The sequence below is a fragment of the Megalopta genalis genome, chromosome 1 (genome assembly GCF_051020955.1).
Source record: "Megalopta genalis isolate 19385.01 chromosome 1, iyMegGena1_principal, whole genome shotgun sequence".
In the NCBI taxonomy this organism is placed as follows: domain Eukaryota; kingdom Metazoa; phylum Arthropoda; class Insecta; order Hymenoptera; family Halictidae; genus Megalopta; species Megalopta genalis.
Window position 1 is genome coordinate 26,595,885 of NC_135013.1, and position 24,204 is coordinate 26,620,088.

At 42.6% G+C, this 24,204-nt stretch overlaps 1 protein-coding gene across 5 annotated transcripts in view; it reads left to right on the plus strand.

The window, feature by feature from the left end:
• The window catches only part of LOC117220279 (uncharacterized), a 350,048-nt gene that overhangs the window by 274,678 nt on the left and 51,166 nt on the right, over window positions 1-24,204 (plus strand). For 3 of the 5 annotated variants that reach the window (XM_076524674.1, XM_076524667.1, XM_076524680.1), the window contains one exon: window positions 21,857-21,907. The exons of the other annotated variants lie outside the window; for them this stretch is intronic. In XM_076524674.1, the coding sequence (XP_076380789.1) occupies window positions 21,857-21,907 (51 nt within the window). The remainder of the gene's footprint in view (window positions 1-21,856; window positions 21,908-24,204) is intronic. 5 annotated transcript variants of the gene reach the window in all.

The window sequence follows — 24,204 nt, forward strand, 5'->3', positions numbered from 1 at the left end:
GACCCTAATTACCCCCTTAAACTCTTAAAGAGTCGTTAACGGAGATTCCAGCCGTTTTCCTTTACGCAACGCGCGCCGCGCCGCGATGAAAATCTGCCCTTAGGAGCCGCCGCGATCTCGCAACGTGTCTTTTCCAATTTCGATGGATCTGCTCGATTGTCTTCACCCTTTTAGTTCCGGGCGAAACAGAGGCGCTTATGCGAATATAACCGGCCGAATTTGACGATTTTACTAGGATTTAGAAAAAGGTTCGTAAAAACCAAACGAAAAGCAATATTTACATAATTCAAAAAGCAGTGTATTAAGGACGAAATAGAGAATAAAACAGTGACGCTAATTTTTCTCTCGTAACGAAATTAGACTATTTATAACGTATTTATTTATTCATAGCGCTACAAGGTGCGGGCCGATATATCGGCCTCCGGCACTAAAAGGGTTAAGAGGACTTGATTGTTTTATTTAGGTGAATCTTGAATCGGACTTAATCATTGTAGTTCGGAAAGATATTGGATTTCGCGATATTAATGTAAATTGGTAATTCTCGGAGACTTCTATTTATATCTTGGCGTTTTAGACGCGAATTAGGTCTCACTCGCACACTCACACACACACATATATCGCAATATTGTTATTGTTAATTACATAACGAAGATAGCGATGTCGCGATTACTATTGACGCATGGTGAAGATGAGCTTGGTGAAGAAAGGTTTCACATTTTTCGAATTAACACTAGATATACGGGTCATAAAAAACAGCTGTTTTATATTAATTTATAAAAGTAACAATAAGACATTTATTCTGATTTTTTAACAAGTGTTATTGTAACATTTCCTGTGAAGTGACATATAAATTGAATAAATAACTCGTAAATGTATCTTTACCATATGAATAATCGCGAATTAAGAAATTAGAGTGGCCCGCCATTTTGACGGGTTCCGTAAATCTAGTATTAATAATAGTAATAATAATAATAATAATAATAGTTTATTGACGTCAATATGTAAAACGCATTGTCACATAGTGCCCAATAAGAAAATAAGATACACAAAGATCAATAAAGAATAACCAGATAAATAAATGATAACAATAATAGAAGGAAAAAAGAGAAGCAATGCAAATAGTTGAAATTATAAAGACCCATTCGGTAGAAAACGATTCGACGAATATCTTCGTCCGCGCGCACGTTCCAACGAAACTGTCGGAACGTTTATGCGAAGAATTTAGTCTTGTCATTCTTACACAGCAAGAAGACACGTCAGTTCGAAAACGAATGAGCCGTGATTCGCTTTCGATTTAGCGGATTCTCCTCGGCCGTTCCGTCGGCATAAACGCTATTAAACGTCATGCGTAAAAGGCGCAGGCTTTTCGCCTAACGCTCTTAACTACGATCTTCGCCGGCACTTCCGGTGCCGGCGTGTTCAATGATCGATTCGCCCGGAACCGATCGATCGATCTATCAAACGAACCGTCCGAGCCGGTTCGCGACCAGCTGGAACTGGAAAGAATTCAAACAGCCCGACGATTCGCTCGACAGGATCGAACCGAGAAGATCCAGAGTCCGGTCCTCGCGAGATGCGCACGAGCGATCGAGCATGCAAAACACGCGCCAACGTTCTCCTCTCTCCCTCTCTCTCTCTCCCTCTCTCTTTCTCTCTCCTTCTCTCTCCCTCTCTCTTTCTCTCTCCTTCTCTCTCCCTCTCTCTTTCTCTCTCCTTCTCTCTCCCTCTCTCTCTCTCTCTTTCTCTCTCTCTCCCTCTCTCTTCCTCTCTCTCTCCCTCTCTCTTTCTCTCACCTTCTCTCTCCCTCTCTCTTTCTCTCTCCTTCTCTCTCCCTCTCTTTCCCTCTCTCTCTCTTTCTCTCTCTCTCTCCCTCTCTCTTCCTCTCTCTCTCTCTCTCTCGCCCGCCGTCCTCTTTTTCTCCTTCGTTCTCCCCCGGCTCCTTCCCTTTATTTTATTTCGTAGAATCTGTTGGCGCGGAGAACGTGCTTCCTCGTTGCGCCGTCGCAAAAACAGGCCACGTTCCCTCAAACAGACTGACAGACGCACCGATCGACGGCTTAACTACGCGTCGGAAGACGCTACGTGCCGCGCTGCCTACGTTGACGTCCAACATAACTGGCCGCAGAGGCGATGACACGCCCTGCGTCACGCAATTTCGCGATCATGCCTCGCCACCGAGCCGTCGCTCTTCACCGTTAAACCCGGAGACGCGCCTTATTAATTAACGACGATAGAACGAGCGGGTTCGACGATCCGCGAGCACGTACGCCGTCCGCGATAGCCGCGGTCCCGCGTACCGTTGCCAAGCATCTTCTCTTCGGCCATCTAGACCGCGCGGTTCGCCGACGTGGGCGTCGCCTTTGGGAATCACCGAGGGCTTCCAGATCTTCTTAACGCTAAACCTACCAAGCGGTAACGCTAACTGGCGTGCGCTGCTTCACGAAAGTGAGAAGGCCGAATTTATTTGGAATTTGTAAAGTTTTTATTATGAAACTTGCTCCGATAATACATTGGGTTGGCAACTAAGTAATTGCCGGTTTCAGTTATAGATGTCTATCACTCCCATTTTTATGATATCCGTAAATGTTATATTATAAAATTATTATTATTATTATTATGTTATTTTTTATTATCCGTGAATGTTAGCAACTGGACAAATTGAATGCAGCGGTCAAGGAAAAGCGACCAGAATTGGTCAATCGTAAAGGTGTCATTTTCCAGCAGGACAATGCTAGGCCGCGCACGTCTTTGTCCACTCGGCAAAAATTGATGGATATTGGTTGGGAATTGATGTTACACCCACCACATAGCCCTGATCTCGCGCCATCGGATCACCACTTATTTCGATCCCTGGACAACTCCCTTCGTGGTAAAACTTTTAACGACGATGACGCTGTAAAATCTCACTTAACTCAGTTTTTGGCCGAAAAGGATCAGACTTTCTACGAGCGTGGAATTTTCAAGTTGTCGGAGAGATGGCGAAAGGTCATCGAACAAAATGGAAAATACATTACAGATTAAACTTTATTCCAAGTAAAAGAAAATTTTTTATTTCATTGAACAAATCGGCAATTACTTAGTTGCCAACCCAATAACCTATTCAAGCGTTTTCCACGAAAGAGTCTCGGAACTTCGCAGAATTGCAAAATAAGAAAGCGGTCACTTTGACCGCGGTAGGTTTAGCGTCGACCGTTCGAGTGCCAGGGATCGTTCAGAAAACGCGGTCGAAAAATGCCGAACAGCGTGATAGCGCTTGTCTTAATTGATTGCGAAGAGAACCAAGCGGCGCGATAGCGCTCGTCAAGATTGACGAAGAAAACAATAAGAAAAAAAAATGGAAAAAAGCAGCTATGCGATATACGTGCGTCGCTAAAGTTTGATCGCGATACAAGATCTGAACAGCGCGATCGCGCTGCTTGGGACTCAAGCGGTTAAGCTTTCCTTCCGATCGATGCGACCGAAACATTTAACCAGTTTCCTTGTGTGTTCGACGAGTATACTCGTCGCGGCGAAGTTGGACAACTTCGACCGTCGATAACTCCGCAAAAGATCGTCGTACGACGACGATTTTTCTTTCAGATTGAAGCTTGAAACTTGAAACTTGAAGACAGTATTTCTAGATTTTAAGTTTGACGCACCTCCACTGCTGTAAACCTTCGAATGTGCGGCTATGTTTGTCATATCGAAACATGCAAGGGTTACTTCGAAGTGCTACAACTTTGCGGGGAAAAAATCGCAGCCACGTTTCTCTTGTTAATAAATTAAAGAGACAGCATCGAACTTCATTTCGCTGCAAGAGGTATATCGGAATAAAAATTTTACGAAGTCAGTGCATTGCGTCGAATTTGGCGAATTGGCCCTCGATTGATCCTCGAATTGGCAAATTTTAACGCGATATACATGGCCTCGCATTTATGGGGTTACAGTGGCGAGGATGCAGCAAGCTTAAAATCCAGAGACATTGTCGAAAAGTAGTGGTTTCAAGCTTCAATTTCGAGAGAAAGTCGTCATCTGATTCTACGTTTTACGATGATAAAACATTGGTTTATGAGCACGACATGCAAACAAGTCTGCAATCTTCAGGTTATCGCTTCGAAAGCTGCGTCAAAGTCGTTTAAAAATCAAGCCGTGCTCTGCGTCTTTCATATTATTGTTTATCAAGGCTGGAAGACCTTTCTATGCACGATAGTTCAAACACAGAGAAGCATCGCATCGTACGCGTTATGTGATTGCATTATCAGCGGAATTATTTCGCAATTAACGTTTAAAGGTTTCCTAGAGTTGTCAAAGCTCATTTGGAATTCGCCGCGGATGAGCGAGCAGTTCGAGCGCTTTGTCCACGAATTCCAAATCTAAACAATCTTTTTCCGATAATGCGCATTTGATTGCCGGGTAATGCGCGAACGCGTCGAGGGGATCGCGATCGCTCGGCGGAAAGAAAGGGAAAAAGCGCGGAGGCCGGCGCGTAAATCAGTTGGCGCGCAGAAAATGATTTCTGTCGGCGCGGGAGGAGAGCCTGGCGCAGCACAGTAGGCCTTTATTGTGACACCGAGCGCACCCACACGTGTCGAACCGGCACAGAACGGGTCTTTCATGGGGCCCCGACCGCGAGCGCCGCCGTCCGCGCTCTGCCAGCCGCAGGCCGCGTCGTCGCGCCGACAGCCGAGACGCCGATACACAGCTCGATACGCCGGATCGGGAGCAGTTTTTTCGTCGATCGAGAAACGCTGGCTCGAGAATCGAGTCGCGCGGAGGACAGTGCGGCCCATTCTTCGCGCTTCCGTCGACGCGCGAAAAAAAAGAACGAGGGACGCGCCCACGAGTCCCCGATCGAACGCGCGCAAAAACGCCGCCGATTGCTCGCACGAAAAAAAAATTGAGCAATCGCGGTCCGGGCACCGTGATCTTGGGTCGAGATCTCGGATCGAAAGATCTTTGACTGGGGCTCGCGTCGCGTCGCGTTGCGTCTGTGCGATATCGCGAGAGCAAATACGAGAGCGCGTGAACGCGCGGCGTATCGTCGCCGGGACAATATTTGCCGAGATTAATCTGTTCACGCCCAACTAGAGCGCCGCGACGCGCGTCAAATCGGCCTCGTTGACCGGCTGTTTGCCTACCAGCGCCGACAAACTTCCCTTATCGACGGCTTTCCAGGGCGAACAACCATCGGGGAAAACGTGTCTGGTTCACGAAAAATCAAAGCGCCGCGCCGCGTCTGTTTCTTCTGCGTTTTTACTCGTCTCGTCCGGACGAATGCGCGCCGGCTCGTAAAGTTCGCCCGAAATGACGCTTTTAGGAGGCTTTTAGTGCCTCGTACGCGCCGCGGCGTGTTTCCAGACCGCTGGGAAAATAAATGCCGCTTCTGTGGCGCCTTTCTCGGCCGTGTTGCTCGATCCGTGAACTTCGCGGCATGATTTAATAATGTCGAGTTGACAGCAATGTGCGAAAATGCGGGGCCAATTCGCGACGTCGAAATACGACCATTTGATGGATTTATTGCAACGTGCACCACCGGCACGCTATAATTATTTTGAATCCCTCGCGCGAATTGGAGAACAGTGGACAACTAATTGCTGAATATTATGAATTTTAATGTAACGTTTCTTTAATTCCAATTAAAAAGTGGATGTTTTTTAATTTTGTAAGATTGTAGATACTTCTCCTTATTTCATCGGAAATTTATTTTTTCCGTGGATTTTTTCCATTTATTTTTACCTTATTTTTTCATGCAAAGAGAAGTTTCTTCTTTAAATCTTGAAAGTGACTCAAGTCTGTTTATATCCATCAACAATATATTATTTTTTAACTTTGTAACATAAAATTGTAGATATTTCTATTCATTCTGCGGGAAATTTATTTTTTCCATTTATATTTGCCATATTTTTTTCATGCAAAGAGAAGTTTCTTCTTTAAATCTTGAAAGTGACTCAAGTCTGTTTATATCCATCAACAATATATTATTTTTTAACTTTGTAACATAAAATTGTAGATATTTCTATTCATTCTGCGGGAAATTTATTTTTTCCATTTATATTTGCCATATTTTTTTCATGCAAAGAGAAGTTTCTTCTTTAATCTTGAAAGTGACTCAAGTCTATTTATATCTATCAACGACGTATTATATTTTTAATCTTGTAACATAAAACTGTAGGTACTTTTTTTCATTTTACGGGAAATATATTTTTTCCACGGATTTTCTTCATTTATTTTTGCCACATCTTTTCCTTTCGAAGAGAAGTTCCTTCATTAATCTTGAAAATGGCTGAAGTCCATTTGTATCCATCAACAACGTATTATTGTTTAAACAATGTTCATCATGCTGATTGAATTGTTAAATTGTTCACCCTTAAAAACACAAAAATATTTTACTACCATGTTATCAGTTTTACCAATATTTTTAAATTTATTAAAACGCAAACCCTTAAATATCTCGATCTTAAAATGAATGAACTTAGGCTACTTTCAAAATAAGTGGCTCACATGTGCACAATATAGTATTTGTCAACAGTGTAGCATCGATAAGCTTTTCGTGGAAAAATCGTGCAAATTTCTAAATAATAATAATATAAATATTAACAAATGTTACACGATAAGAAAACGAGAAACAAGAAAATACAATTAGGAACGAATTGTAAAATATTCCATGAACATAGAATTGGAACCTCCGCACGCAACAGAAGACTGTGACCCCAATGTTCCACTAATTTTTCCTTCCATAAATTACTTATTACCTCGGTTACAAGTAATAAGTAATTTAGAGGAACCAGACAGTCGCGGTCGAGCTGCCATGCGGTCGGCACATTCTCCACGCGCTGCTAAATCTACTGTTCTTTCATGAATCCATTGTTCTTGCATTAATTCGATCGATTATAATACCCAGTTAATTACCCGCCGCAATTCAAAAATACAAAAAAAAAGCAATTAAATCGAGGTTATCAGCTTCAACCTGAAGTTTACAACGATCTAAAACAAAATAGCGAGAATTCTTAATACTTTCATAGAGCACGTGATATGTTCTCGTTATGTTAATGCCTGCATTTTATTCAAAAGCTGCAGTTTTTAAGAGAAAAAAAAATGTGAAAAATTGTCCGAAAAATGGAACATCGGCTTGAAGAAAGCCGAGTGTATTTTATTACGTCGACGAAAATTGAACGAGTCTCTCCGTCGTCGTCGCGGTGGACTTTCGGCGTTCTCGTTTCTCAAAATAACAATGTTTCCCCGATAGAACGGTCGCTGATCCAAATCGAAAGCAGCCGAAGCGTCGCGCTCGCCTGGCTCTATAATTAATTGAATACGAGGCTCAAGGTCCGCGAGAGAGGATCCCACAAATCAGCCACGCACAGAAAAAACCGCCTCTCGTCACCGCTCAGAAATTCGTCGGTCGCCGCGAAAGTCCGGCCACTGATGCACATTTAAATGCTAGACGCGTAACGGCCCGCGCAAAGACCGCTGCAACTTGTTCGTGGATCGGCAAGATTGTAATTAAGAGCAATGCGAACACGTACGCGACCGGAGAGCCGACGCCGGAGATGAATAGAGAAAGAGAGAGACGCGGGGAATAAAGCCTCGCCTCGCCTCGCCTCGCCGCGCCTCGGGTGCCTTTCTCGATCATCATCGTGCCTGCATCGCCTCGCGAGAACGGAGCTCGGCTCTATCCCCTTTCTGATCTACCAGGGCTCACCGCCACCAGGATGCACTGAAAAATCGCCGTGTAATTCAACGACGCTACTCCGACCCGTTTTTGCCCCCATAATAATTGGTAATCGCCGGGGAAAACGACTGGTCCACTACTTTCTTGCGTTTTCTGTAATTAAACTATCCGGGGCGCGGCCATGCACGCCCCCAACCGGCTCTGCCTCCGGTGTTTTCCAAGTTGCCCGAGTCATTGGGTGTTCTACCTTTGCCGTAATTGATATCATTGACATCGTTCCTTTTTCTCTTCTATTTTTAACGACGGTGTCCGATCTAAATTCATTCAAACGTATGGGCGAACATCTATTTTTAACACAGGACATAGACGTGGCTCACTTCGAACGACGGAGAAAATTAGTATATTGCGCGAGTCGTTTGTCTGACAATCTTACGTTTTTTATATTTTTTGTACTATGCATGTATTTATTAAAGCTATTATATGTTTATTATACAGGATGTCCCAAAATTATGGTATTTCCGGGAAATGGGGAGTTCCTGAGGTGATTTGAAGTAACTTTTTCCTTTACAAAAATTTTCTCCGAGGCATCGTTTACGAGTTATTAACGGAAAACTATGACCAATGAGAGACGAGCTCGCCTGGCACTAGGCGGCCGAGCCAATGAGCGGAACTGGGCTTCGTGCGCTCCTTGGCTGGGCCGCCTCGCGCCATCCGAGCTCGCTTCTCATTGGTCAGCGTTTTTCGTTAATAATTCGTTAACGATGCCTCGGAGAAAACTTTTGTAAAGGAAAAAGTTGCTTCGAATGACTTCAGTAATCTCTAATTTGCCGAAAGTAGCATAATTTTGGGACACTCTGTATAAATGCTACATTATTTCTTACGTTTTCTTCTGCATCGTATCATTCTATTTTTATTTTATTGTGCTTGCGTTGCAGCTACGCAAAATCTCTTTTCTTTTACCCCATTTTTTGCAACAAAGAACTTTTTACCCGCATACACGAATTAATTATTATTATTAATATTATTATTATCAGTAACTCTGCTTTGATTTTTTTTTAAGCTCTACTCTGTTCCGTTTCTCGTGAAAAATTGAGAATTGATTTTTTATTTACAGATGAAAATCTTTTATTATACAATGATTGATTACCAATTAATTACAGGTAGATAGAACATTGAAGTTACAGCACAAAAATTTGTTTAAAAATTAACAAACGAACCTGTTTCCCTAACATCTCTGAAGAGATGCAAATCCTTCGGTTCAGTTATAAAAAAAAGTTATCCACTTCAAAATGTCGTAGAATTTGTTCTACCGCCACAAGTTTCAACCAACAAACGACCGATCATTTCGCACGAAACAGCCTCTACGACATCAACGAATTTAACATATCTCGTAGATCTGTTTCAAGAACATTGCAACTTCCACGGCTGTTCAATAATCGACGCTGTCTAATGAACGTTTCTCGTTAAACGAACAAATAAATAAATCGAAAACGCTCGACCGGTTTTATTTCGACGAGAGCACTCGGCTCGCCGGTTAAATCTCTTTCTTCCTATTTCTTCTTCCGCGGCGAAGCGTTTTTTCGCCCGTGCACGCGAATAAATGAATAAATAATTTCGCGGGACTCGCGCTCTCTCGGCTTCTTCTCAGAAGTTAACAACGTCGCGGTGGTGCCGTCGAACGGCGACGATTTCGATGCTCTCCGTACCGAGGCGGAACGGTTCGGATCGAATAATTCATTTCGAAAGGGGATTGACTCGTACGGGTCGATTTTTCCGGCCGGGCCGCGGTGCCATCTTTCATCGGGCAATTGCAGGCGCGGGTAACGCGAAATCAATGGAAAGCCACTCGAGGCCAACCCGTTCGAGAGCGCGGCTCGGCGCGCAAGTGTGCATCTCCAGCGGCGTGTGTCAGGGTGCACAATAACTCTTCGTTCCGTCGCGACATGTTAATTCACAGTTGCGGGGAGCGTTCGCGAGGCCAGAAAATAATTAAGTCTCCGGCGAGACTTAGAGATCCGCGGGGCTCGCCTCCGGCGATTTTCGTCGCCGGTTGCCCCGCCGGTCCCCGCGCACCCTCCGCGCCGGACAAAGCCTCCGCGGGATCGGGCCCTTCGCCCCGCTCCCCGCCCCATGATAAATCCGCGAATTAACCCGAGCCAACCGCGTCTTATCTATCACGCGCCGAGCGCATTATGCAACGGCCGACCGGTAACCGCCTCGATTTTTCCACCGGCGGCCTCTATCGTTCGCCCGGTGCGCGCCTCCTTATTATTCCCATTATTGTTACGATTATCATCATCGTTATTATTGACACTACCGCCATTAAGCGGCGCGCCGTTATTGATACCGACGGCACCGCTAAGCTGGAAACTATTATTCCACGCACGCGGTACGCGCACGGCATTACCCGGTGCTCTCGGGTAATCGCGCGTACCCGCTTCGAGGGCCGCTCCGAGCACCGAGCGCCGAGCCGAGAAACAATCGACCGGTAATCACGGCCTCGAAGGTGATAAATCGGCTCGCGGGACCAAGGAACGCCGCGCATCGCCTCATAAATTTCCTCGACGATAAGCAGGCCCTATGATAATGAAACGCACGCGCGCGCGCCCGCCCGCCCGCTTGTCGCTTCCACTCGCTTTCGCTCAGAAAATCGCTCGACGCGTTTCCGTTCCGAGCGCCTCCTTTGGATCTTCGAGCCTGGAATGCGCTTATTTCTTTTTGTGTAATATTGTACTCCGTTACCCTGTCGATGGTATTTCTCCGAAGAAACGTAAATTCTGGAGAGTTTCTGATCAATTGTAGACTGAAAGTACATTTTTTTTATGATATTTAACTAGATAGCTGTGACGAATTCTTTTTGGGGCGCGCTGTTGCGTCGCTGTTAATATATTGGATCAAAGAGACGGTTTTATTTTTTGTAAAATTAACTATTTTATTACTAATATTTGTTTATTCACCTAACATTAACATATGCTATATGCATAATAAACGAGAAACGCAGGAAAAATGAAATGGCACTTTGCACGTCGAACACCGATATCGAGAATTATTCGTGTAATTATTCGTATTTTTTATTTGTTTGTTTTATTCTAACCTGGCCTCGGGATCTTCTAAATATTTTGAAATTTGAGAATGTGTTTTTTTGTTTTCACTAAAATTACAATTTAAGAAGCCAATCGGCGTGACACAAAATATTGCCACTTCGCCATGACGAGTATACTCGTCAAACACAGCTAACTGGTTAAACAAAAACTTAATAAAATACCCTATTTATATATTTCTATATTATCGAAATAATAGAAAATAGAAATATACAAATATAGCTATCTTTTTGTTTTTGTTCAAGTATCAGTAAAAATGTGACAGTTACTTTGAGTTTATAATAAAATAATAGAAAAAATAGAAATAATAATAGAATAGAATAAAAATAATAAGAAATAGAATATAATAATAATAGAAATAATAGAAAATAGATATATACAAATATAGCTTTCTTTTTGTTTTTGTTCAAGCATCAATAAAAATGTGAAAATTACTTTGAGTTTATAATAAAATAATAGAAAAAATTGAGATAATAATATAAATATATAAGATCTATCTATAATAAGAAATAGAATATAACAATAATAGAAATAATAGAAACAATAGAATATAGAAATATACAAATATAACTTTCTTTTTGTTTTTGTTCAAGTATCAGTAAAAATGTGACAGTTACTTTGAATTTATAATAAAATAATAGAAAAAATAGAAATAATAATATAATAGAATAGAAATAATAAGAAATAGAATATAATAATAATAGAAATAATAGAAAATAGATATATACAAATATAGCTTTCTTTTTGTTTTTGTTCAAGCATCAATAAAAATGTGAAAATATTACTTTGAGCTTATAATAAAATAATAGAAAAAATTGAGATAATAATATAAATATATAAGATCTATCTATAATAAGAAATAGAATATAACAATAATAGAAATAATAGAAACAATAGAATATAGAAATATACAAATATAACTTTCTTTTTGTTTTTGTTCAAGTATCATATACCAAATAATAGAAAAATAGAAATAATAATAGAACAGTATAGAAATAAGAAATAAGAACATAAATATACAAGATCTACCTATAATAGAAATAATAGAAAACAGAAATATACAAATATGATATTTTGTTAAGTTTTCGTTTACATATCGGTAACAATGTTAAAGTTATTTCGAGTCTATAATTATGCGCTCCACTTTATTCAAGTCAACAGCTTTCGTACAATAAATTCTCCCTAATTGGCGCTCAGCTTGCAAACAAAAATCGTCAATTTGCAAAGAAGAGATACGATTAATCGAACCTCCTCCTCCTCCCAAATTGTCCATTTCTGTTTCCAAACCGAGCGTCAATTACGGAGAACTGCATCCGTAGCACCGAAAGAACGAATTGACTCGTTCCTCCCAATTCGACAGGCTTTTATATCACGACGACTGTATTGCGATAATTACAGCTACACCGCAGCTGGGTGTTCTCGAAGATTACTACGGCACATCCCAGATTAGATTAGATTAGATTTTGTCGCGCCGACAGATACGCCGCCGGTGCATCTTGCAACGGTAGACCTACCGGGTGGCATATTTGTTTTCCGGTCACGCTTCGTTAGGGGCCGGGTTAGTCCCAGGGAAAAGAGACCCTTAAATCCGTGCCATCCGTTATTGGTCTCCGGACACGTCTAACCGAGGTTCTCGCTTTGAAGTGCGATCGAAATAAATAACCGCGTAAATAAAATAATAAAAAATAAATAAACCAACGAAGACACCGGTTGTCACTAAAAATCACTTTACGGGACACCACCGCTGCGAGAAAAAAAAGAAGTTCACCGTGCTTCAAATTAACCGTCGCGCGTTCACTCGACGGTCCGAGGGAAGCTCGCGTGCTCTCCGGTTACAAATCTGCCCCGAAATGGATTCGTCGGCTCCGTCTTCTCCGGGTCGGGGATTTTTCGAGCGTGAATCGTTCGGAGGGCAGTAACGGGGCCCCGTTGACGCACGAACGCGTCTCGATTCCGAGAAAACGCGCGCGTTAATCTGCTTACGATAAAGCCGCCCAAAGGTCCCGATAGGCCCCGAGACTAGGCCCGCAGGCGCGGCGGAGCTCGATTTTTCCAATGCGCAGCGGCGGCCAGCGTGCTGGAAAACGAGCCGGTCTACGTGATGTTCGTCACATCACGATCTCCTCGGGCCCTCGTCGTCTCGAACGCTCGATAAGCATCGCCACGCAGTGAAAAGATCCGGTCTCGAAACACGAGACACTTCGACGTCGTAGAGAGCTGCTCCGAAGATGATGCACGTCTGCTTACCGGCGTTCTCGGTTCTCTAATCACGCCACGAATTAACGCTAGAACAAACGAAATCGAGAAGCGGCTCTTCTTTACGTTGTCTTCTAAAAATAACGAGACTTTATCTATATTTAAAAACACATAAAAATCCGCCATCTTCTCCGAGAAACCATCGAGCTTTCTCGTGCCTCGTCGCTTTGTCTCTCGTTTTCTCTATTAATAAATTTGAAATCGACCGTATAATTTTATCGGTATCGTATTGTTTTCATCTTTATTTTCATGTTTATAATTATTCGCATTTTTATTTTTATTTTCGTGTCTATATTTATTTACACTTTTATTTTCATTTTCATTTTTATTAGTATTTTATTATCATTGCTGTCATTATTATTTTGTTATTCATATTTATATTTATTTACACTTTTATTTTCATATTTATATTTATTTACACTTTCATTTTCATATTCATTTCCATGTCTATATTTATTTACACTTTTATTTTCATTTTTATCTTCGTTTTCATTTTCATTTTTATTATTATTTTATTAGTATCGCTATTATTATTATTATGTTATTCATATGCATATTTATTTCCACTTTTATTTTCATATTTATTTTCATATTTGTATTTATTTCCACTTTCATTTTCATTTTTATTTTCATGTTTATATTTATTTACACTTTTATTTTCATTTCTATTTTCATTTTCTTTTTCATTTTCATTTTTATTATTATTTTATTAGTATCGCTATTATTATTATTATGTTATTCATATGCATATTTATTTACACTTTTATTTTCATATTTATTTTCATATTTGTATTTATTTCCACTTTTATTTTCACTTTTATTTTCACTTTTATTTTCACTTTTATTTTCAGTTTCATTATTATTTTATTATTATCGCTATTATTATTACGTCGGATTTTCGTAGAGAAATTAAAAGAGTATCTGGTCCATCGATCCTACATAAATTAAACGAAATTAAAAAATAAGGGCATCGTAGCAATATTGGAATAAAGAGTCGAGAATTCGCCATTTCGTCGGATTTCGTCTTTCCAGCGTCGAGCGGCGTTCGCAGAGGAATTTCTGAACGTTCGAGGGCTCGAATTGAAGCTAAAGAATCGTACCCTTTGACGGGATTATCCCGGTCCGAAGGAAAATTCGAAATCCGGTCGAGAAACGCACGAATCCCCGACGCGACCGACTGGATTTCGAATCGATTTGAGATCGGGCCCGGGCAATCCCGATTTTCGTTCGCCTCACGCGACCAGATGGATTACCTGATTTATGGCCGGTCGAAATAGAGGGTTCGAGCCGGCTAACTTGTTCTCGATTTACGAGAGTGGGGCGGGATCGAAAAGTGGGAAACGTGATCGAGCGCGTCGGGTTTTTATGCCTGGCGAGCGCCTCGGACGTCGGGATTTGGCTCGAGTCGTGTGTTACACGTTGGTTCAATGGACTCATTCTTGGCCGCAGCGTCCGTCGCGACGGTCGCGCGTTTACATGTATACATATACATATATACATATGTAGGTGACACAATTCCCTCCTCGTGATCCGGCCGTTCGTTCGGTTTTTACCGCGATCCCCAGCGAACTTGGGCGATCCTAGGCGCGAACGGTGAATTTCTCGACGCCGCGCGACGACGCTGTTTGGATAAACAAACGTTGGCGAGATCGTTGACTGTGCGCTCGAGAAAAAAATAAGACGATCGAAGCGTCACAGGAACGACCGGAGCGAGGGCTCGCGTATTTCACTGGCGTTTACGAGGCACCCTCCGGCAGCACGAAAGCTTTCAGGGCCTTTCGGGGCCTCGGGGGGAGATCTGTCGAGTGGAGTTTTTTATTGTCGCTGGGAGGAAACTATAAAAATTCTCGTAAAAGTCCGACTCGGTCCGCGAGCGATCGCGGGCGACTTCGAGGGCCTCTAGTCGGTCGTGGAGGACCCACGGGGAGTCCGAGGTCCAACGGATTCGGGGGGTCCCAAGAGTTTTGGGGGAACTGGAGCTCGATCGTCTCTGCAGACGTCGTCGCGGCTTTTTCGCGCGAATGTCACGGTAAGGTGACATTTTGGGCGAAAAGCCAACGGAAACCGACACGAGGACGTAAACAGTTGATCTGGAAGAATTGGTGAACGTTCGGACACCTTGAGGAACTCTCGCTATTTTCGCTGAAGCGCGCCGCTTGGAAGCAAACATTATGGAAAGCTTCAATTTTATTTATCTATTGTAAACATATTATATAACAATCGGACGTATAAAACTGGAATAACGAGCGTCTGATTTTGAGAACTTATTCACAATGAAATGGTAACTTAAATCAGGTTAAATTGATGGTGTTTTTACACCATTTACTGTCTCTAACTCATCCTGAAGTGCGACTTGGTTTCGGACGTCTACTATCTTCGAATATTTTGTCGACTATTTGACTCGAGTAATTCGAGAAATTCTTTATTCGAAAAAGTAATATGGAAGAGATAAATCGATAAGCTATGATAAAACATTTTATGCTCTAGCATTTTTGTTCAAATCAATTATTTTCCATATGAATACTTGCACGAATAAGTTCTTATTCGAAAAAAAATTCTATTCCGATAAATATATATATATATATATTTTTATCTAGTTAAATTCTTATTTAATTGAATATTCATTTGATATTGTCGAATAAAATTTTATTCGTTAGCCTTCATATCGTTTATTCGTCATCCGAATAAAATTGTATAAAAAATCCGAAATAATTTTATCTGATATGATGCTCTTATTTATTAATTTCATTTAATTTATACAGAATCAACGGACCACAGATATTATAATAATTATATAAGAATATAATAATTATATAGAATATTTTTCCACAAAAATTCGACATAATAATAGTAACAGCGATAATAATAAAATAATAATAAAACTGAAAATAAAAATTCTTTTTAAACGGCAGCAACACAATATCGCAAAAGAGGCGACTGAAGAATCCGAGGACGTCGAACTAATTTGCGCGTCGGCGAAGCTCGAGGTCGGCAGAACGCCATTCAGAATTTGAAAAAAGAGAAAAGAAACCTCGCGAAGGACGCAGTTAGGTCCGATGGACGAACGGTTAATTAAATCGCGCTCGTGAGGCGACAATAGTCAATCTGCGCGGAAGGACCAACGGGACAGGTCCGGCGACAACTGTACAAACAAGCTGCACGTGTGGGGCCCCGAGGAAAACGGTGGGAAAATCGTCCGGTTTCCAGGCGCCTCCGACGCCGCTTTTTTTCCAAGGATGGTCGCAGGTGGCTTGTTCTTTCACGCTCGTCCTCCAGAGATCCTCGGTTGCTCCTTTGAAAGGACACTGGCCGTTCTTCTAGGACGTGCGATTCCGAACGTCCTCTGCTTTCCTCTGGCCAACTGTGTTTAAATTCCTTTCGAGTTCGTCACATTAGGACACGTAGTTTACGGTTCAATTCGGTGCTCGTTAAGGAACCTTTAGCAATTAGCCTCTTGCGGACAGAGCTCGTTAAACGGACTATTACGGCATTCCTTCGAAGATAATCGCGTTTCCGAGATCCGAACGTCTGGAAGCGGAGGGAAGCATCGATGCTCGACGACGTTTATCAGAGGATTAAATATCGATTGCAGATCCGTGCCGAATTTTCATTCGTCGCGATCGATTTACGATACTTCGAGTGTTACGGATGCGTACAGGTCTTCAATGCGAGCTATTCGTGTGGATCATGGATGAATATATCAAATTGTTTCTATTTATACATGCGAAATGATAATGTTTCATTCTGATTTCGCATTGAATATCAGCTGAGGTGGTAATTCGATTATACGTTAAATTATTAAATTATACTGAATTAAATTAAATTGAATTGATTGAAGTACACTAAATTTACCAACACCTAGTTTTATCGGCAAATGTTGTCGATACGCCAACGAAATGTACGCTACGCGAGAAAATATTCCGTCATCAACGTCGGAATTATGTGCTCGAATTCGACAATTAATTGAAATTAAATGAAATAGTTTAATTTTATGCAATTTTTGCGGCGATTGCCAAGATAATAAGAGCGTTAACTAGGTTTTGAAGTTCATTTTTATTGCAATATATTAAACAACCCGACTGTGGCCAGGATTTTTAAAATATAAAACAGTTCAAATTGTATTTCTCATGATAAATTATATAATATTTAAGTTTCGGTTTCATTAATTAACATTTTTCAGAGCATTTCATAGTGAAAGGGATAGGAATCCAGAACGAAATATCATTAGTAGACGGATCTTTAAATAAAATAAAAATGATCTAAGTCAATTGCAAGAAATATAGATCAGAATATCTTTTCTCTTTTAACAATCGTAATAAGTTGACAATAACGTAACGATATCCTCAAATTCTTCTAGTATATATATATCTATAAACTTCGCGGTCTAACAATTAGTCTCTAATTACAGTAAATTCTCTTTAATTTTCCTTCAGCTTGTAAACAAAAATAGACAATATGGGAAGAGGAGACAATTGACGGGGTTGTCAATTATATAAATAATATTATATAACTGTCAATTACATATGTCAATTATATAAATATAATTATATAATTAATATAAATATTATTGTATATTAATACAAAAACAAGGTGCAAGGCTCGAATAATCGCATCTCCCCTTCCAAAATTCTCCATTTTTGTCTACAAACTCAAAAAAAGAATTAGGAAAAATTTACTATAGTTTCTAATTCCGTCTAGAAACGACAAAGAACACCGAGCTCGTTCGCCGAGGTCACATCGACGCCCATTCGCGTCGTCGCATTCGTATGCACCGCGATTTCCCGAATGCGCCTACGGTGCAGCTAATTACGTCGCCCTGTAAACGCACGCACCCGTTTAACGGTGGTTCGCGCTGGTCTACGTTCCGTTACGTCGACTGTGGGAATACGAAATGTCCGTCGAAGATCGGCGATTTCATCGCGAACCGGCTGCCTATCGATCGATCGATTAAAGCACGACCCGATCGGGCCGGCAAAAGCGGCCGGTAAATAAACCCGAGCACACCCCGACAGAACTCGCCGCGAACGGACGGATCGAAGATCTATAAATCCTCGGGTTCAGCGTGGGAGGCCTGGTTAGACCGATGTCTCTATTAATACTCATCGGACGAAGGTCACGATCGACACTCCGCTTTATTTCGAGTTTTATTGCTCGATGGATCATTAGCGCGAAATAATACACGGTAATCGTGCGGGTTCCAAATATAGCACGGATCATACGATACTTCTGAGGTTATCCTTCCGTCGTATTTCAGTTTTATGACCATTCGCAGTCGTTCATTCATTCTTTCTTCTCGTATGTACAATAGTAATCATTTACTCGACTCTTCGTAACGCAGGCTACGTGAGAGCAAATCGCATGAGTATAATAATAAAAAAGGTAGGAGACGGTAAAAGGAAGAAAAATAATGAAAATAAGAGGGCAAGAAATACGTGAATATTAATACAATGAAATAAAATACAAGATAAAGATAATAGCGGGGAATAAGGCTAGACGTAAGGCAAGGAGTGCAGTAAATTCTCCCTAATTTTCCTTCAGCTTGCAAACAAAAATCGAGAATTTAGAGACACGATTACACGAGCCTTGCGCCTCGTTTTTATAATTATCGACAATCGGCAACCACAAAAATGAGCCCCGAGATGGGCAGAATTTACTGTAAAAATATCGCGCGCGGTAGCAAGCCACCGATTTCCAAGCAGTCACAGTTCGCTATGGGACGACTCTTCGTAACGCAGGCTACGTGAAAGCGAATCGCATGAGTATAACTATAAAAGAAAGTTGGAAGACTATAGAAGGGAGAAAAATAATGAGAATAATGTAATGAATACAGTAAAATAAAATACAAGATAAAGATAATAGCGAGAGTGGAAATAAGGCTAGACGGAAGGCAAGGAGTGCAGTAAATTCTCCCTAATTTTCCTTCAGCTTGCAAACAAAAATCGAGAATTTAGAGATACGATTACACGAGCCTTGCGCCTCGTTTGTATAATTATCGACAATCGGCAACCACAAAAACGAGCCCCGAGATGGGCAGAATTTACTGTAAAAATATCGCGCGCGGTAGCAAGCCACCGATTTCCAAGCAGTCACAGTTCGCTATTGATTAGGTATTGTTTTTTCCGCCGACAACCGGGCTCCGACAAACTCATTACCGTCATCATCGCCACAAAGATTGATTCATACGGGAACCTGTAAGCATGTGTCGACCTTGTCCGCGCGATTCCCTCGAGTTAACGAAGCCGGGGGAAGGAGATACCTGTTTACACTTTCTCATTGTTGGCGCCGATCCCCGGCAACGTTTCCCATATATTGTTTCTATATCCGTACAAACGACGATCCGATGGCTTGTAACGAGCTCCGACGACCATTCCGCGTCACCCAACCCCCCGGGGGGATTATGGAATAATCCGCGGTGAATAGACTTTTTCCGACGCGTTTCCACCGGTGCGAGAAGAGGCGCAAGGCGCTTGTCTCCGGACAATGCTAACGAATTATAACGGTGCGACGCGGCGTAGCGAAACGATCCTCGATATTTCATCGCGCTATTATTACCCGCGGGGTGTTTTAAGCGTTTGCGGCGGCGATTCAGGAGGCATTGCGGCAGAGAACGATGGATTTATTCATTCGTTAACCCTTCGCCGTGCTTCGACGAGTCCGACTCCTGATGAGGACTTCCAGCGATTACTTGTTAATTACGGTTGTTATACTGTTGTTCGAAGTTGGAATAAAGTTCTAGTGTCTTGTCATCGATATTTAAGCGTTCGCGTGAATTTAGGCGCGCGATGAGCATCGATTGTCTTTTCCTTGGAAAAAATTATTGCAGTCGAAAAATTTGTGATTGCGAAGGAACAAATTTCTAAGCTGCGAAGGTTGTTTTAAACCCTCGAGGGGTTAAGATCGGGACTTTTCTCCTGTTTCAATTGGAATCTCGCTGATATAGTTATTCCGATTTTATCTACGAACAGTATAATTTTTTAATTTGCAGGAATCATAGCTACTTCTTCAGTGACTTTTTTAAGAAGGAAAAGTGAACTGTTGGCAGACGATTCCAGTCGATCTGCTAAGCTCAAACAGCAGGAGAAAATATTCTCGCAGGAATTAGAATGAATTAAAAATCTCGGTGATCGAATAAATGTCGAAAGTTTCGATTTTTCAGTCGTTCTTGACTTCGCCATATTAAAAAACATAACAAAACTGAATATTCTTAAAAATCTCTAGTTCGGACGATAAAGACACGTTGTCAGAAAATTCTCAACAAGTAAATCGGTCAACTAGATCTCGAGATATCATAGACCAGTTTAAAAAATACGCTTCCGATGAAAAAACGCGTTTTAGATTTTTCATATCAATTTCATAGAAAATTGTACACTCGCGATTGAACCTCCGCGAAATCGTTATTTCTACGAATCGAAGGCAAACGTTTTCGCCGAGATGCCTTCCAAATTTCCGTGCCCTAAGAAACCGAGATCAAGAAAATCCTTTTTTCCGTCATTCTCGTCCCTAATACCCGGTTAAGCCGCGAAACGTCCGGTCGCGATGGAACATCGCCGATAAATCGCAGCGTCGCAGCGTCCTTCCGCGTTTCTCACGCGCCTATTTCCAGAATCCGTTTACCTCGATCCCCGTGGATCCCGTGCAGCCCCGTTAAAAATACAGCCGGGTTTTCGGGGGTTCTCGGTCCCGAACCCGAAGGGCTGCGACGAGCGCACTCCGCTCTGTCGAACCAATCGCAGGGCCCGCCGGCATCCCTACCCTCGTCGCCTTGGTGCTCTCCGAAGCAGATGTCGCGTAACAGACCCGTCGAAAAGTCAGTCAGAACCCGACTAAGCGCGCGATAACTTGCCGATAGATCGGCGCCGACAGCGAACCGTCCGCCGCCGTGCCTCCCGAGGCCCGTTTCTCCCTCGATCCCGAAACAGTTGTCTCACCGAGCGCGACCAGTTGTCGGCGAATCGCGATACCGGTGCCCCGCGGATCGATTTTTCCCCGATCGGTAGGAGTTGCTTTTATCGGACGATAAATCGGTGGGCCGTGTGTGCGCTCGCGTCGGGATCGTTTTTGCCCGCTCGCGAAGAGTTGTTTCTCCCGGACGACGAACGCGATGAGTTGCCAATAAATCGAAGCTGTCGGGATCCGGCGGTGTTGTGTCTTCGCAACAGTGATATGCGAGCCGGACGTCTGCCGACATGTGCATCACGACCATAACAGTCAAGGTGATTACCCCAGCCGCCGATCATATCTTCGTTGGTGTTACAATTTCCTGAAAAAACGCGGCCGGCGCGACGTTGTTGAAAACAGCGTCGATTACTTCTTTTTTCTTCCGAAGCTGTGGGAGAGACCGTCGACGTTTCAGGAGAGGCCGTCGGGTTTTCTTCGATTGTCGTGAAAGTCGGTTGTTCCTCGGCGCGTCCGTGATTGGAAGACCGCGAAGCAGCGCGGCGCGGAACGGAGCGGCGCGGAGCTGAGCGGCGCGGCGGTCTGCGTCGTCCAAGGCGATGGACGTTGATCGTTTGCAATCTGCGGGCACAAAGGATGATTGTCGACAGCCCTGACGCTGGTTTCTCGATGAAAATCTCGCCTCTTCCGGGATCGAAAGTCCCCCGGGTCCGCGGTTTCCTTCGTTTCTGTCGCGGATGACTCGTTAACAGGCGGGCATTGATTACGGGACGCGTTCCGGACAGCCGGGAAACGGCTCGGAGACGGCTGTTCCGTTCGGCCGTCGCGTATTCCAGGCCCGCACAATGGTGGGCACAGTGCCGGCGGAATCTGCAACGCAACCGATCGGAACCGAACCCGCGGATAGCTCTCCGGCCTCTTTAACTAACTATTGTTTTCTTTCCTGTTGCAGGTAAGTGACTGCGCGATGCTCTCTGCCCGCGACACGCTCGAACCGCCACCGGTAAGTGACATCTGAAAAGGTCTCGCGACGCGCACTCTGCTCGAGTTCGTGACTCGCTGAAACGATGCAAGCCCAGCGTCGATGCTGAAATCGGTGCAGCCTCCGCGCATCATGCGACCGACGTCGTGTTCCGTCGTCGTCGTTGCTGCTGCTGCGTCACGCGATAACCGCTTAACGAACCGAGCGGAGTGAAACATCGGCCGGCAAGGGCCGAGGAAAATGATACGGTTCGTTTTCTTCGTCGATGACGATCTCTGCGATCCGTATTTTTTTGTCGAAAGTGGAGCTAACTGGCACGGACAGAGAAAGATCGTCGGTTCGCGTCTTCAGTTTTATCGGCCGTTCGACTCGAATCGACCCCGATTAGGCAATCGTTGCATCAGTTTCGTGGACACGAATTCGTTCGAATCATTTCACCAGGTTATCTTGCCCGATTTCGTGCACAGCTGCTCTCTTTCCGGGCGTCCCGCTTTCTACCGTTCGTTTCTCTGCGATTAGATTGTAACGTCACCGTATTACGCTTCTGCAGAACGCTGCGAAGAAAACGCTGGATCGATCTTCGGCGTTAATTAATTATTGCGGGAAAAATCAGCGGACCGACTGCGAAACGTCGATAGCATTTGAAGAGATTTAGAGTGATATTGTACTGTGTTCAATTCATCGACGATGTTAGGAAAAGAAATAGATGTTTATGTATGTTGTGTCTCTGTGTCTTGTAATTAAGGCAGGGAATTTTTATTTTGAGTAACAGTTTATTATTATTATTCTTTGTTTGTGGGCTATTAGAGCCTTTAAACCGTACGAATGAAATGCGCATAATTCGGAACGCAATAAACGTTACAGAGAACAAGATTTTACGAGTAGAATTAGCAAAATGTATAAAACGGAATTAATCAAACAGTGGAATTAGTGGAGTGTGTAAAATGGAAATAATTGAATTATACAGCGGAATCAGTAAAATGTGTAAAATAGAATTAATCGAATTATACAGTGGAATCAGTGAAACGTGTAGAATGGAATTAATCAAACTCTATAGTGGAATTAGTAAAACGTGCAAAATGGAATTAATCGAATTATACAGAGGAATTAATAAAACATGTAGAATGGAATTAATCAAGCTATGTAATAGAATTAATAGAATATATAAAATGGAATTAATAAAATTATATAGCAGAATTAGTAAAACATGTAAAACTGAATTAATTGAATTATAGAGTGGAATTAGTAAACCGTGAAAAACGGAACGAATCAAATTATACAGTGGAATCAGTGAAACGTGTAAAATGGAATTATAATCAAACTATACAACAGAATTAGTAAAACATATAAAATGGAATTAATCGAATTATATAGCAGAATTAGTAAAACATGTAAAATTGAATTAATTGAATTATAGAGTGGAATTGGTAAAACGTGTAAACTGAAATTAATCAAACTATACAGCGGAATTAGTAAAACGTGTAAAATGGAATTAATCAAATTATACAGTGGAATTAGTAAAACGTGTAAAATGGAATTAATCAAATTATACAGCGGAATTAGTAAAACGTATAAAATGAAACGAATCAAACTATACAGCAGAATTAGAAAAACATGCAAAACGGAACGAATCAAACTACACAGCAGAATTAGCAAAATGGCTCGCGACGTTTCCAAAGAGATCAATCAAGCTTCTCGCTGAACTCATTTCCCGTGCTGGTGCTCCGGAAAGTTTCGAGTTCCGGAAAGCCGTAGCACACAGGAACGTTGAGATTCAACATCTCTTGAATATATGTGGGCAAGTCAATTATACGGTCGGGAACTTCAAAAATAAGCACGTTCCTGCCAGATTACAAACAATCCTGCAGCCAACTGGAATTCCCGGAACGTTTCCCTATTTTCATCGCGAACGCGCGGAGACCCCGCATGCCAATAACGAGAAACGAATCTACCGTCGGGTTAAACCGAGGCCGACCCGGCGCACGAGAGAGTTAATTAAACGAGACGTTTGAACCCGGCAATTACCGTATCGAGGAATCACGAGGAGCCCCCCGCGTGGCTTAATTTTCCGTTGTACCACTTCGGAGCGGGTTTTCTGCTTAATTGTTTAATGAGCCGCCGCGAGTGAATCGGTTTGCCTTCGGGGTCCGCGAAATTCGCGGTCTCGCCGGCGGAGAAATTTTCGCCCCGGGGAGATCGAGCACGGTGAAAGTGCTCGCGGCTAATTAACGCTCGACATTGTTGCCTGCGCGGATTCGGCGCGGCGTGTTTCGCACAGCGCATCGCCGCCGACGATTCTTTAAATACCTCGAATGTAC